Here is a 16,532-nt window from a genome sequence, read left to right as displayed (position 1 = left end):
CTTTTTTTGCTACCAGAAAAAAAAGTTCACTAATTACAGTTAGTGACTGGGAAATGCTCAGTATCGTATTTTTTAGTCAGTTGCTATTGCATTTGGGTTTTCTTCCACTACATTTTACTCTGTTCATTTTAACCCAATTATGAATAAATTTTAAGTATATTGATGGTTAGACCCAGTTAGTTTCCTTCTATAACCTTCAACCAGAATTGGACAAGCGATAATTTTTTTTTCAAATTGGTAGAAAGAAAGAGGATTTCAAAAGTTGTTTCTCTTAGATATGCTACCTGAGGTCCTTACCAACCTAAATTACCATGTACCTCCTGAAGGGGGAAAAAAAAGCAGAGAGCATCAGTGTTTCAGATTCTCAATGACCTAACAGTAGAAAGGGTGTGAAGTGTACATGATTTACTCACCAGAAAAGAATGTAAAGACAAACTGTATATGTTAGAGTTCAAAATTGCTGCAATAATGAGATATATTTAGCACAGTGAGTTTGTGAGGTAGGGAAATAGATGAAATACTTGTTCTAAAAGTTCACCATGACACAGATATGATAAAAGAAAAAAGCAAACAACCGCTGCATCTTCAGTAAACTCTGAACTTTCATTTTTCCAGTTGTTAAACATATATTTTTCTACAACACAATTTCCAGAAAGCAGTGGTTAGGAGTAATATAGAAGATACCCCATTTAAAAATGCATGTAATCATTCTAGGAGTACATGACACCTGGAGGAGAAACTTCAATATTTTTTAGTTCAGCAATTTATGGCTCTTGTGCGTTTTGCACTGAGGAGTGTGGAATTCCTACATATATGTATATACGCATATATATGCATCCATCTCCATTTTTATGGAAAATTCTGTGCCGAATTTGTCTGGAACCACACAGAGGACTGGCAAAGCAGTTGTGTCTCCACATTAAGCACTATTGCTTCACAAAATACACATACAGTGTGTGCAGGTAAACAAATTCATGTCTGTGGTGGGAGAAGCATCTGAGACTTGGGGTGTCTGGCCGCTTTATAAATAATGAAGGAAGACATCTGTCCACTGGTAAATATGGCAAGAGAGAAATTGATATCACAAATCTGCCACCCTTTGTAAGCATACAAATCACAGAATCCCAGGATATGTCAAGTTGGAAGAGATCCACAATGATCATTAAGTCCAGTTCCTGGCCCTACACAGGACCATTCCCAAGAGTCACATCATGTGCCTCAGAGTATCATCCAAACACTTCTTGAACTCTCTCAGGCTTGGTGCTGTGACCACTTCCCTGGGGAGCCTGTTCTAGTGCCAAACCACCCCCTGGGGGAAGAATCTTTTTGTAATATCCAACCTAAACCTCCCCTGACACAACATCAGACCATTCCCTCAGGTCCTGTCACTGATCACCACAGAGAAGAGATCAGTGCCTGCCCCTCCTCTTTCTCTCACAAGAAAATTGTAGACTGTGATGAGGTCTCTCCTCAGTCTCATCTTCTCCAGGCTGAACAGACCAAGTATCTTCAGCTGCTCCTCCAGGCCCTTCACCATCTTTGCTGCCCTCCTTTGGACACTCTCTAATGGCTTAATTTCTTTCTTACATTGCGAGGCCCAAAACTGCACACAATATTCAAGGTGAGGCCACAACAGTGCAGAGCAGAGCGGAACAATCTCCTCCCTCGACCTCAGTCATGCTTTGCCTGATGCCCCCCAGGACACGATTGGCCCTCCCGGCTGCCAGGCCACTGCTGACTCATATTCAACTTGCCATCGACCAGAACCCGTAGGTCCCTTTCCATGGTACTACTTTCTAGTATCTCATTTCCTAGTCTGTACATGCATCTGGGATTGCCCCATCCCAGGTGCAGAATCCAGCACTTCCCCTTGTTGAACTTCATATGATTGGTGATTGCCCAGTCCTGTCATTTGTTGAGGTCTCTCTGCAGGGCCTCCCTGCCTTTGAGGGAGTCAACAGCTCCTCTGAGTTTTGTGTCATCTGCAAACTTGCTTAGTATCCCTTCCATTCCTGCATCCAAGTCATTTATGAAGATGATGAGACAGGAGAGCTTGAGGGACTACACTTGAAATTATTCTTTCTGCGTAAAGAAATACTTTCTCCCTCTTCTGATTTTTTCATCATTTTAATTAAGGTCTAGCCAAGACTGAAGCTTCACTTGGCGTGGATTGACTTAATGTGGAGGAAGACAAAGTTATTCCTCTGGGAAGCTGTTACAAAAGACACGTCTTACCATGCATTTTCTCACCTGAGGAAGTTTACTAGGAATGTGCAAATAACCACCTCCATGCTAAACTGTGAGCTAGGGAAAACCTTCTTAGAACAACCAAGGACATATTAACAAACTGTTTTTTCTGCTAAAATCAGAGTGAAAACTGAAGAGACTGAGAAATATTTGTTACAGTTCAAAAAGGGAGGAACTGTTAGTAAATTATGTACCTATGTTTTGGTCTTTGTATGGACTTGTTTTGTTTTTACCATTTCTTTTCTTCTGTATTTTCAGAAAGACACCCATTGTCAGAGGAAACAAGTGCAGCTGCCATTGATAGGGTTGTCCATTTACTCTGAAAGAGGAGACCATGCTGAAGCATCTTTTTAATATACCTTCCATTCTGAGCATCAGAAAAGATCATCTAACATGATCCTAGGTTTAAATAACAGAGATGAATTTGACATGACTTTTTGCTTGATTTTGCTGCCCTGGAAATACTGCAGAGCAGACCACTGGAAAGACACAGTGCAGGAAACTACTCTTGTGCTGAAATACAGTATTTCACACCTGCATAACCATGTAAGAGGTATCTTATCTGAGCAAAGGTCAGAAGACTTCTGAGATGACTTGACCTGTGATGGAACAACTCTTCTAGGAAACTACTGAAGTACTTCAGCAATGGGCACCCAGCATCTCTGCCCCAACTGATCTGTGTCAAAGTCCAAAATGAACCACACTTGGACATACAACTTGAGCTTTGGTGCACCTGCAGATCCTGTTGAGCCAAGGACTGGACTCACAAGAAGTGGGCACACAGTAGTGGCTGTTTTTCTTGGATTCATCTTTTTTTTTGGTTTCTTGAATAACTTAATTGTCCTCGTCCTCTTCTGCAAATTTAAAACCCTTCGTAACCCAGTCAACATGCTCCTCCTGAACATCAGTATCAGCGACATGCTAGTGTGCATCTCAGGCACTACCCTCAGTTTTGCATCTAACATTCGTGGCAAGTGGATTGGAGGGGAGCATGCTTGTAGGTGGTATGGCTTTGTCAATTCCTGCTTTGGTAAGAGTTCAAGGATAATTCTTTACTCTCTTTTTTTTAATACTGGTGCATGAAGCAACTTGATCAGTGAGCTCAATGCTGGTCTATGCTGAACAGAAGGTTACTTTGATTGCCGTGTTATGGTCAAACACAACTGAAATCCATCTTTTAAAACATTTTAAAAGACTTTAGGAGAGAGTAGCAGAGATCTAATAAATATTTCCTAACATATCCCATTCTTTGAAATTACTTATGTTTTAAGGGTTAAAAATGTAATATAGAAAGAGGCAAGCCACTGGAAAGAGTTTAACTGTATGAATGCATATAATACTTCTCTCTTTTTCAGGAATATCTTTGCCATTGCAGAACTACAGGTCTCTCAGTGTGTTTCTGCCATAAACAAAGCCACCTGAAAGTATTCTATTTACCATTTGTAATTATCTATCAATCTATATCTATCTATAATATGAATTTCTCGTGTCCTGGATAATGAGTTTTCATTATTAGATGCTTTCTGTTCTCCTGCAAAGCAAAATTTTTATTTTAAAATACATCCTTGCAGATTCAATAGCAAACTAAGTCTTAGGAATAGGTCTGTCAGAAGTGACGGTAAAAGTATTCAGTATTCTTATCTTGTCCAGACAAAACTTTTTTAGAGCCAGCTTTTTTGCTGCTGGATATAAATGTTTTAACTGGAAATTATTTTAATTGTTAAAAAAGATAAAGGACAAAGTACAGACAGAGGGAAGCCTTGTCCTCCAAGGTGGCCTGTCGCTTTAAGATTTGTGTCACCAGGCAATCATCCTTTCTTCGTTTATTCCTACAGTCAAAAAAAGATCTACTGAAGCATAAACTGGCCTGTTGGTGCATGTCTAGATGTGATCCTTATCTCACCCAGACTGGGTGACTTGGTACAGCTCCCTCTTACTGTACATCCTTGTTTTGGTGCCTCCAGGCCACCAGGACAGGACAAGTGCAAGCCCGGCTCTTCTCCCGTCCTGGATTGCAGTGCATCTCCTGCAGGCATTTGGCCCACAGCTCTTGATGTAGAAGCAGGTGGTGGATCCAAATGCATGTTTTCTACCTTAATTATAAGTTCTTACTGTTTCCAGTGGTGTGGTCTCTGGTATGTTTTGATCAACATAACTGGTCTACTCTGGCCTCCAGTCGGGAGGTCTGGAGACACACCATCTATACTGCTGCTGATGCTTTTGAGAAAGCACGCAGGATCACTCTCGAGGAGAAAAGACAAAGCAGAAAGAATCGTGCCTTGCAGAATATACCGCCTAAGGAGTCTTTCTGCTGTGCCTTTTGTGACCGGACGTGTCTATCTCTTATTGGCCTTTTTAGCCACCAGTGCGCTTGTAACAAACGTGAGTAGAGCCCTCCCCAAATCTTCATTTGCGAAGCCCAGCCGTGCGGTCTCTGGTACTTGTCGCTTCCTCAAACATGCACTGCACTGATGACCATTAACTCAGCCTGGCAACTTCCCCTGGGAAACTGCTGCTTTGCCCAAAGTGAAGTCTTGGGAGTTAGCAATGTTGTGTAACATAAGAGCACTTACTTTGGGCATCCAAAAATAGACCCCATCAACAATACCTTGGCTTGTTTTGATGAGTTATTTTTGGTTTGGTCTGTGCAAAGCAGAATGACAGGTCTTCTTCCAGGTTTCATTTCCATTTTTGTGAGTTTTATGAGTTCGAGTATTTCTGTACTTGGTCTTCTCAGGAAGAAAGAAGACTGCTTTTTCTCCCTTGCTTGATTTAGCCTCTTTTTTATTATTTAGCAGTGGAATGGGAGAATAACATTTGAAGGGAGGGGGGAAAAGGTGTTTTTTTAAGGGATTAGGAAAAAGGTATGTTAATGGTGCCCTTTGAGCCTGTTGGCTGCTGTCAGGATACATGTGAGTTACCACCTGTTGTGGGTTGAGCTGGCTGGGTTTTTTGGTAGCAGAGGAGGGCTACATAGGGTGGCTTTGGTTAGAAGCTGCTAGAAGTCCCCCCCAGTGAAGCCAATGATAGCTTTCTACAGGAGGGACTTCCTGCTGCTGGCCAAGGGAGAGCCAATAATTACGCCTCTGTGATAGCGTTTTTAAGAATAAGTTTGTTGCGCAGAAGAATTTTCGAGCCAGGGGAGAGCTGACTGAAGCTCCTGGGCGGCCCTGCCGCCTCGCCTGCCGGGGATGGAGGAGAGGGGCAGCAGCAACCCAGCCTGGGCCTCTCAGCACCTAGCCCAGAGCAGGCAGTGGTGCCCTGGCTGAGCCACCTGTGCTGCTCTCGGCAATGCTGGCCAAACTGAGAGTGGCCCCGCAGCCCCTGGGCATGCCTCACAAGCAGCCCATGCTGGAACCCGTCCTGCCCGAGGAACCGAACAGCACCAACAGCGCCAAAGCCCCCAGGGTGAACTGTGAGGCGGGGAGGAGGGGGTGCCCTGTGGGCCAGGCCAGGGCAGCAGAGTGGCCTCTGTCAATGGGTGCTGCCCTCCCTTCTCCCCCGGCCAAGTCAAGGCAGGCTGGCCAGGGTGGCCCGCCACGGTGCAGCCGAGACCATGCTGGAGCAGATGGATGCATGGAAGAAGGCTGTTATCCCCCGTGGAAGGCCCAGGATGGAGCAGAGTCCTTCAAGAGACTTGTGGTCTGTGGAGAGGAAAATCCATGCCGGAGCAGGTTATTCCTGGGTAGGACTCATGGCCCTGTGGGGGATCCACATTGGTACAGCTCACCCTATGAAGGACTGCATCCTATGAAGGACCATCGGGGTGCAGAGATTCCCCCTGCACCCCATGGAGAAGTGACCCTCGGGACAGTAGATATGGAAGAACTACTGCCTGAGGGGTGGACCCATGTTAGAGAGGTCTATCAAGGGCTGTTACTTGTGGGAGGGACCCCAGAGAGCAGGGGAAGGACTCAGAGCTGTGGCCCTGCCTGTAACCCGTGGTGAGGACCATGGTGAAGCAGCCTGTCCCCCTGCAGCCCATGGAAGTGTGACCAACAGGACAGCAGATTTGGAAGACCTGTTGCCCGAGGGGTGGACTTGTCTCCCTGCACTGCTCTGGTGGGAGGAGGGAGAACATGGAAGGAAGGAGGGGTGGGTGGAAAGTGTGTTTAAAACTGTTTTATTTCTCACTCTTTAGATCTTATCCTGTTAGTAATAAATTTTAATATTAAACCCACGTTGAGTCTGTTTTGCCTGTGTGACCTGTCCCAACTCAGAGTGACTTTAGTGGGTGCCTAGAATCTGGCAAATGTCAACCTACGACACCACCCCAGTGACTGTGGAATTAAACCTGCAAATGGGGAAGTTTCTCCTAGGGTGACCTGCTTGTGGAATAATTCTTGAAAGTCAGATCTGTATAAGTTGGATGGATGACCAGAGTACAGATTTCTGTCCTAACCTGTTTTCACGTGAGTTTCTGCTATAACTGTTAAAATGGATTAGATCATCAAGGAACACACAAGCAAACAAAACAACAAAACCCAGAATGTCAAAGGTGACCTCAGCTCCTCTGAGTGATGTTGGCCCTGTCAGCAGGTTGTCCTGGGCAGCTGAGGCAACCTAAGTGCAGGTAGTGCACAGTTCTCGTGACAGTCTTGCAGTCCTCACACTTTTTTTCATTAGTGGATATAAAGGGCATGCATACTGAAGAAGTTTGTTTGCAGAGTTACAGTTAAAAGATGTTCACTTACATCTTTACATACTGAAAAACATGCATAAAGGAACTAGTAGTGGCAGGCTGCCTAACATTTATATGTCTATAAACAGATTATATCTGTTGATAAATATCATTATTCATCAGGTTTTATGACTTTTTGTACTTCAGAATGTGCTAAAAAAGAGCTACTGTAGGTGTGCAGCGCGTTGATGGCTTTTTCATGTCTTCATAGCACTTGAAAACAAAATGCCTTTTTTTTTTTTTCCAATTTTTAACATTCAGTGTGTGCTGTGAACATTATGGACTGAGCAAAGATCCACTGAGTGGAATGGTTAAATTGTTTTGTGGCTGTTGGAAAGTAAAATGAGAGAGTTGTGAGGGTCTTATTGAGACTGGCAGGTATTATTGCTAAAACAAAAAACAAATCCCATCTCGGTAATTGTAGGATTAATTTCCTTGTCTTCTGTGGACTTTGGAAAATTTGTAAAAAACTTACTGAAGTGATTCAAAAACTGAAGACATGGAAAATCAAGTATATTCTGTGTCATAAACATGGTTTAAGACTCACTGATTGGTTCATTGTAGTTACTGAGGATAATCATAGAGTCATAGAATGGTTAGGATGGAAGGGACTTAAAAAACCATCTAGTTCCAACCCAAAATCTAACTGTTAAAATATTTTTAAATACAGTTCATTATTAAGAGGCTTCTGAAAGGACTGTGTTTTAACATGGGGTTTTTTTCCCCTCTCAGTTTGTTTTGTGATACTGTGGAAGCCTCCTTTTTGTTCTATACTGAATTGAGAGTGAAGGTGTTATCCTCCAGGTTTGTGGCCTGGATGAAACCTGAGACAATGAAAACAAGAAGCTGAGATTTGTTTAAAACATAAATGCACAGTAGATTAACTTTTTTTTTTTTTAAATCTCCAAAGTGTCTTACCTTTTTTAAAATCACATGACTTGCCCTGGAAGGTAATCTGGAAAGCAGAGCTGATTCTTCTCCCAACAGTATTGACAGTGCAATGTACATTGATGTCACTTAGTGTGAAATAAAGTGAGTTATTTACTGAGCAATCCATTGCCTACCCCAGGCACTTAAAAATCATGACCCAAGAACCAGCACCAGGGGGTTGCCATGGGCACAAGGGAAAAAAATTATGGACAAAGTGAAGGTTTTTTGGTTAAATTGCTTGTTACTTTCCCCATGTCTGCTTTGTGATTTCAAACCATTCACAAAAAGCAGAAGGTTTTAAAGCTATCAGGAAGTGCAGATGCTGATCAATAAACATGTAGTCAGGATTTTAGGGAGAAATTTAAATATCATGAGATCTGCTATGGAAGTAAGAGTTGTTGGGTCTTGATCTGGGGGAGCATTAGGAATGGAGCTAGAGGAGAAACAGCATGGTCTGTTTGCAGAATAAATGATTTTATTCTGGTGCTTCTGCATGTTTGCAGCTCAGTAGGTCACTGCAGTGGAAACTGCACGTGTCACTGAGTTGGGGAAATGGATGGATTTTTTAAATTTGCTCCCATTACCCACCAGTTAGTCATGGTTTGACAAGCTCATAGTTATACATTTAAACAAACATGAAAAGGGACACAGGGACAGGATCCATTTTCCCAGCTGAACTCTGAGTAAACTTTGCAAGCAAGGTGAAATAAGAATGGTTAAATATATTTATCATGAAATTATTAAGCATTAGATGTTAATTTAGAAAAAATATATTATTTAGTAAAGTAATCCCATAGAGACCATATATACATGAAGTGATATGCCATCCTAAGATTAAGTTTGTCTTGCAGTTCTGTCCGTCTCAGCGTAGTCTCTCCAGTGCCTTTTTAAACACTACAAATCTCTGGACAGATGAAAATTTTCAGAAACTTTCCCTTAATGTAGACTTCCCAAATATGTAGGATAAGCAGAATTTGGGCCCAGATGAATTCTGGAGTTCATTTTCAGAATCACTACTGTACGTCATATCATGATTAACTATTAAGTAGATGTGGGAAAGACAAAGAGCTTTCTCTGGCTCCAGAAATCCAACACTAAATTCTAATGCTGGAAAAGTTTCAAGGCACATTGCTAGCAGGGATATTTCTGTGACTGTTGACCTCTTAGCTCTTGTTTTCAGGTGTCTGCTGGTTGTTTTCTCTTTCTTAACCTTCATGGTTGTTAAAATACCTGGAAGTTTGACTCAGAAGTTGCTTCCAAAATTTCATTGTTAAAAATGAATTGAGATTACAGGACCCAGAGATGCCTATGCCATGTGAAAGCTGTGTGACTCGAGGCTGTGTCTTCCTGCACAACATCCTGTCTGTCCTGGATGCTGGGGGGGGCTACGTTCCTAAACCTGTTTGTACTGAAGTAGGGCATGTAGACATGTCTTTATGTCCATTGATAAACCAAGGTCATACCTAAATGAGGACTTCAAAGTTAATCTTTTTAGAAATCCTGTAGCACTCAGCTCTATGGGTAGATAATCTTCTTAGTCATATTAAATCAGTTATTGAATTATTCCCTTGTAAACTGGCAGAGAAGACACAGAATAAGAAATGGAACTGCTCATGGTTTTTCTTTAAAGTTCAGCTGCCTTGAACAAATGCCTTAAAAATAATTATCTTCTTAATATTTTATCTTGATTTCATATACTGTGTTTTAGGCTCACTGCACTAAACTAATATACTTATTTTAGAGTACAGACTTCTAACATACTGGAAACTCCCTGTTTATGAGATAGTGTTGAGACTTCAGATGTAAAAAATTACTCTCCTGTGAAAAGACACATTTATTTCCATGAGTAAAGACATAATCTCCTTGGGCTTGATCCTGCAAGAGTTCAAGTACAAAGTTTTCTGAGCCTTGATGCAGCAAGTTCTCATTTCTCAGTGCAAAGGCACACTTAGCAGCTCCTCACCTGGATGCAGATCATGGATAGCTCCTTTTCCAGTGGTCTTGGGATGAGATTAGAGGTGATATTTCTAAAAATAAAGCTGATAGCAAGAACAACTAATCAGTAATGTTTAGGAAAACATAGTTCTGCAGACAGACCGTAGAAATGTTCTCTGTTTGAAGTGCATAGGCTCTGTTATGCCTGCAGTCAATCTGACCTGTACAAGCCTTCATCAGTGGTTGGTCAGTAGCAGAAATACTCTGCTGGCTCAAAGAGAGGGGTAGAAAAAAAGGTGCCTGACTCACGGAATTAGGTCAAAGGTGCTTATAGTTTCTTCATCTAAAAGAGAAGAAACATCATTACCTAGAGGGCTTTAGTTATTTTAATACAGTGTTACAACTGATAGTTTGTCCTGAATTTTTCCACAAAATTTCAAGCACTTGATATGCATTAGATTGTAGTGAATGGAAACAGGAAAGTATTTATTCAAAAGATATGTAATCTGAATTCCTCTTTAGCATCTCCTCTCTAGAGAAACTGAAGTTAGCCTGCTATAATTTTTATTTAAATAATTAATAAATGAGGTAGTGGTATATTATTAATTACACCTTTCAGGGCCATATTTACATGGAAAAATGAAATGCTCTTAGAGAAAAATGAAATGCTCTCCCCTTAGAGACAGATGGAATCGTGTGACTAAAACCATTTTCCAATCCCATAGGCTTCTTTTATAATCAATAGAAAACCAAATTTGTATTACCAGCATGCAAACTGTCTGATGCATTTGAGACATTCTCTTCAGGATGATATGAGCTGTGCCCTACAAGAACCCCTCTATTTCCACTGGCTATGAAAGGAACCCAAGCTCAGGGGTAGATGCTTGCTCTGTACCTCTATGGAGTCATGAGACAACCCTCACAAATAGGGTGCTTATTGCTCCTTTATTCTTTCTGTAATTTTCTTACTTTTGCTAATAATTCCCTCCCCACTTCAGTATTCTCTTCTGGGATGTTTGGTTTATTTCCATTTCCTATAGGCATTAAACACTGCACAAAGCTGAAATCACTTAGAATAGTTGTTCAAGAGTGAGTATTTTTAAGATGTCTGTTGTATTTTCATGAAGAGGTGCCCAAGTCCTCTTTCCGATCTTAAGATCTCAAATTCATCATGTAGAGAAAATGCTGTCTGCTCTTCCTACAGGCAATTTGTAAAGCATAAATACTGGGCTTCTCTGTTCAGTTTACATGCTTGAATTAGGGAGACAACTTGGGAGACAGTTTTGGAAAATGTGATAAAGAAGAAACCATGCCATGCAGAGAAAGTGGAAATGGAAGACCTTTTGTTGTACTTTAAGTGTTATTCCTGAAATCAGAGACTTCAGTCTGGTAGGTGCTTGAACACTGGTTTAGGATAAGAGAAGGTTTTGCCTTCGTTATGGCAGAGCATCATCGAAGATGTCGTTCAATTTGCCTGTGTTTATAAGGCATTACAGATTATGGGTGTTGATGCCCAACGGTGTTAGGTCAGATCCTGTGGTGTGCAGTTGGTGTCTGTATTACCAGGCATGGTTAATTCTCCTTTCCCTGGTCTGGGCAGCTCCAGCTGAGCCCCATCTCTAGGTCATACTGCAGTAGGACTGTGGAGCACTCCAGAACCCCAAAATTTTCCTCTTTCTCCCCTCTCTCAGCTTTCAGCACAGCAGAAATTCAAGCACATGGCTTAAACAGGAACTAGACTGTGCTCTGATGACTGATCCTCAGGTGCCCTCAGCTTTCATCAGCAGCCAGGTGTCATGGTTTGAGAACCCCAAAATCCAATTCCCTGAAGGTGGAGACATATTTTCTCTTAGCTGCCATCCTTAATGTTTTCTGATGAGTTTTGTTGTATGAGTATGTAAAAGCTGTTTTCCTAATGCCTGTACAAAAGAAAACAGCAAAAAACATGCAGAGATATCAACAGTGAAGGGTGGACAACAGCTCGTGTATGTGTCCCTGGACAGAGGGTCAGAAGAACAGTAGAATTCTGTAAGGGAATCAGTAACTTTGGCATTTTTTGTGCATATTTGTTGGCTGTCAATGTAAAACAATGTTCAGCCCATGCCCAAAGTCTGTTTCCATGCATGTTCAAGTGACTACAGATTTCTGTCTATGTTTGATGCTTCCTCATTGGGCAGCCATGCCTGCAGTTTGGTTCATAGTTGTGGTTCTACGTTATGAATCATGTTGCAGAACACTAGGGACTTTATGCAAGGAAGTGCACAAATAACATCAATTCACACGGACACCGTGAATAGGAGCTTAAAGGCAAAGACTACACTGGATTTCTTGAAAAATTATCCTTATGGTGAATTGAATCTAAAAGGTCATATCTGTAAACTCTGTTGGAGATGATGGAACAGCATTTCTGTCAGAGTTCAGGTTTAATCATTGACATTTGCAGGCCCTTTTCCCTTATCCTGGGTTATGGCAATAATGCAGGCAATGCAATATACCTGATGTCAGTTTTCTGTTAATTTAAGAAAAAGCAGAAACCAGCTCTGCTGGTAGTCAAGTCACACAGATGTGAAGAAATATGTCATGAAAATGTAGCTGGCTTTTTGGTCATTCAGTGGGTATAATGAAATAAACTAGAGCCCAGTAAATAAGCAACATTCAATCCAAAAAAAGTGTTTAATGGACTTCGCTTGTGAAAGGCAAATCATATTATTTTTAACTATGTGTTTAATAATCTCTAGGAATTGTTTAGACCATCTGCATGCTGACACATTGGGACAGAATTGAGTAATTTTGGGAAAATTTTTAAGCTTCCCTTGTAGGCCCTGAGGTATACCAGGGAGTGGATATTATCTTTGGCTGTTTAAATTGAAGTTATGTACCCAGTGACATTTTCTTAACTGATGATATTCATTTTCTATGTCGTTTTTTTTTTTTTTTTTAGGAAGCATTTAAGCTGAATCTTCTGGTCTAGTAAGCAAATTAAACTTACAGGCTTTTCAGTGATAAAAGGGATACAGAACCATTGGCATAGTTCCAAATAACAACACAATAATGGGTGATAACTACTAATTTCATTTCCCCCTCCCCTATTTTCTCAGCTGTGGCAAGTACTTCATACTTAAAGTAATTATTAGGGTTGGGTTCTTTTTTTTTGTTTGGTTTTTTTCAATGTTAGTGTTTCTACCACTTTTCTATTAGAAAAGTCTATTAGGTGAGAAAATAATTTTGTTAAAAGAGTGTGCTGACATGGAAAAATAAGTTCCTTTGAAAGCTGGAGTTATCCTGTTTACATTTTTGTTTTTCTACACTAGCTGAAAAACTGCTTCTGGAACCAAAGATGCAGTAATGTCTAATAATAAACTACAGCCTTTATTGATTCGCAGACCACTTACTGCTTCTGTGGATTTCTCAGCTAACATGATTCACTACTTAAAAAATCCAAATGCCTCCTATTACTGGAAGATTTGTGGATTTGGTTTTGTTATGAGTTGTTTGGGGGTTTTTAAAATACTAACTCAAAATTACCTCTGTCTGCTCCAAATTTTTCCATAATTGATACAGACAGGAGGAATATTTGATATCTGCAGACAGCAAATGCAACGGAGCACCACTCCAAGTAGGCACTTCCTCCCCCTGACATCCCACCATCCCATTTCTGTGAGATGTCCCTGTGCTTTGACTCCTGAGCAGCTCAGGACCTTGTTGCCCCTCTCTCTCCTCCATGCTGTGCTGGCCCAGTGTGGATCAAGGGATGCAGATGGGTGAGCATTCACCCCATACGTGGGTGAAGTCTCAGGGTCCCTGGAGGCTGCTTGACTCCCCTCCCATCTGGTCCAGATGGTAATACCTCTAATCAAGGTCACCTAGGTACCATCTTTTAAACCACTGTGTTATAACAATGCCAGACTTGCTTCAGCTGAAGGTTTCTCATGCCAGCTATCAGCATTGGGCTCAGTTGCTCTGGGCTATTTCAGCCAACAAGTCTTTCCAAAATGTGGTAAAACTGTGTTACTTTTCCCGTTTGCAGTTTCTTAAACCTGTGTTACAGACAGATGCCAATAACTTGGAAGTACAATCTCATCCTATGACCAGATACAGAATTCTACTGTTCCTTTTGAAAATATAGCAGCCAAATGGAGAAGGCTAGTGACTTGCTGGGGTAAGCTGAAAATCTACACATATTTCACAGTGTTTTATTAGAGGCAGGCAATCACTATCTGCTAATTTTCTAGTGTGTTTTTCAATTATATCTTCTGTTGTTTCTTTCCCCTTCACATTTTCTATTGTTTCTATTTGTTTCACTAATGCAATCAAGTGCAGAAATAGTAGATAAATATGGCAAGAAGGAATCAAAGTGAACAGGCTTCAGATGAGTCAATAGGTGGAAACTGTTTTATTCTGAATTATTTTGGAGGAGATTTATAATAGTAGAAATTTGTTCAGGACCAAATAACTATCAGAAAAAAAAAGGCATCAAAAAAGCAGACTTGATTATGAAAATTTTTCATAAGGACTAGTGTGGTAATCTTTAAAACAGCAATGTAAAACTTTACTTAGATTAGAACTCTGGCAATTTCCAAGTTTCAAAACTATTAGTTAATTCATATGTATGACATTTTATTGCTTAATCTCTAAGTGTTGTCCAAGTCTAGTACAGACCTCTGAGATAGTACTGGAATAGCACTTTGACCTAAGAAATGGTATGAATTTTATAAAAACATATATCCCCTTTAACTTGTCCTTATAAAAATTTTAGGACATGCAGTGGTTGATTACAGTTGGGTCTGTGTTGGACTTAATTCTTATGTGCATGTGCACGCTGAAGCATTATTGTTTGCCAAATTTACAGTTTGTGGGTTATTTCTGTTCTGGCCTCAGGCTGTTTGTGATGTTACTGACACATTTAATCACCCTAATGAAATTGGGTGAACTGTTTAGGGTGCTGTGCAGCAGGCAGCCCAAGGCAGAGCAGGTCAGGCTGCACTGCCTTTCCCTTCATTGCTGGCAGCAGAACAAGCACTTCATGGGATGGCCATGTCTGTGGCTGATCTGTTTGCCTTAGTGTAAGTTCAGCAGGAGTTAATTAGAAACAGTTCTAGGGCAGGAATTAATATGGTGGGCATGAGGAGTTATAATTTCTGCCTCTTAATGAAAGAGTGGAGTATGTACATGGTATTTGGGCGTATATTATGCATATGTTCTGTACACTGACTGTAATGCACGAAGTAATTCTTCTCCATGCAAGTTTTTGTAACAAATCCTAGTAGTTTGCCCTAATTTATCCAAACTGACAACTTTTGCTCTGTTTTTGAACTGCTCAGTTTTCACAGAAAGAATGTGTGGCTGCCCAAGAGGGCCAAGGACCAGCAGCGGCTGCATGAGGTTGTTGGGGATTACTGTGTGTACTTTTTAAAATTGAAAACGTATTTCTATGTAATGTCCTTGTGAGAAGCAAAGACTGCATCGCAGGAATAGGATGAAAGGCTGCCAGATAAATATGCCAGTCAGGATTTAAATAGGCTTTTTCTAATGGGTAGAAAGCAGGTTATGAGGCAAGACAAAGCCAGAGCTTAATATTCTTTGAGATAACAGCGGTAGATATACCACCATCTGGTTTCCTCAGTGCAACAGTTTTTCTCTATAGGTCAGTGCACCAAGGGGTGTTTAACAAGGGTGAGTATGAGTAGGAGTTTTACAAGTGTTATTATTTTTTCTAGGGTTGTGGGTACTCAGACCTTTGGTAAAGAAATATTAATAGCAGATAGAAGCAGGTAATGGCCTCTTACTCTGCTGCAATTGTTCCTTCTTATCATTTCAATAACTAAATAATAGTTGTGCTTTGCAAAGGGTTGTATATACATACTAAGTATTCGCCATTCAAAATATTTTGCCTAGCTATACTTCTAGAATACTAAACTTAAAGTTAGTATAACTATCAGCATCCAGTGGTATTTTTCCACTATGTGGTTCCAGCAGCCTGTGATTTGTGGTGTAGAGATGTCTTTCCTGAAGTAGTACTTTTGATTCTAATAGGTCTTCCTGCATTTATCTTCCATGCCGCTTGCTTTTAGGAAACCTGCAAAATTTTCGTATGCACAATATAATATGTCAAGGAATTCCACTTCTTCCTTACCAAAGAAAAGTACCTTCTACTGTTTGTTAATTCTGAGTCTGCAACCTGATGATTTCAATTGAAAACCCAGTTATTGTATTATGAGAAACACTAAATAATCTTCCTTCATCCACCTTGTCAAATCACCTCTCCCTCTCCTCCCCTCCCCTCCCTTCTCTTTTTCCTTTTCTAGTAAACCCTGATGTTTGCTTTTCTAAATGCTGCTGAGCATTGCTTCTTAGTGGAAGTGGTTTGTGTAAAGCTGTCTATCATAACTCTCTTTGCAGAGCAGTAAGACAGTCAGAAATAATCACCGTGTATTTAAAGCTAGGTCTGTTTTTCTCCACATGTGGCAGTTTACATCAGTATTGCGTTTCATCTGCTCAATGGCTCAGTTTCATGCAGTTGTTCTGCAGTACTTTGCAGTCAGTTTTTGTTGATTTTGAGTTATTCAGCATACTGTAATAAGCAAACTTCATTCTTTACCATCTTTTCTGGATCATTTATTAATGTGCTGAATAGCCCAGGGCCTAGCACAGATCCGTGGGGAACTTCGCTGGCCACAATTTCCACTAAGAAAACTAATTATTTTCTCCTGTTCTTTATTTCCTGCCCCTACTCAATTAT

General features: G+C 40.8%; 1 protein-coding gene across 1 annotated transcript in view; it reads left to right on the top strand.

The window, feature by feature from the left end:
• The first annotated feature begins 2,763 nt into the window (after nt 1–2,763).
• LOC113946044 (pinopsin-like) overlaps nt 2,764–16,532 on the top strand; it is a 74,480-nt gene continuing 60,711 nt past the window's right edge. The window contains exon 1 of the mRNA XM_027640894.1: nt 2,764–3,277. Coding sequence (XP_027496695.1) covers nt 2,941–3,277 — 337 coding nt within the window. The 5' untranslated portion in view covers nt 2,764–2,940. The remainder of the gene's footprint in view (nt 3,278–16,532) is intronic.

The sequence above is a fragment of the Corapipo altera genome, unplaced genomic scaffold (genome assembly GCF_003945725.1).
Source record: "Corapipo altera isolate COAL_440 unplaced genomic scaffold, ASM394572v1 0, whole genome shotgun sequence".
Taxonomy (NCBI): domain Eukaryota; kingdom Metazoa; phylum Chordata; class Aves; order Passeriformes; family Pipridae; genus Corapipo; species Corapipo altera.
Note: the sequence above shows the minus strand (reverse complement) of the source record. Positions and strands in the feature narration are given on the sequence as shown.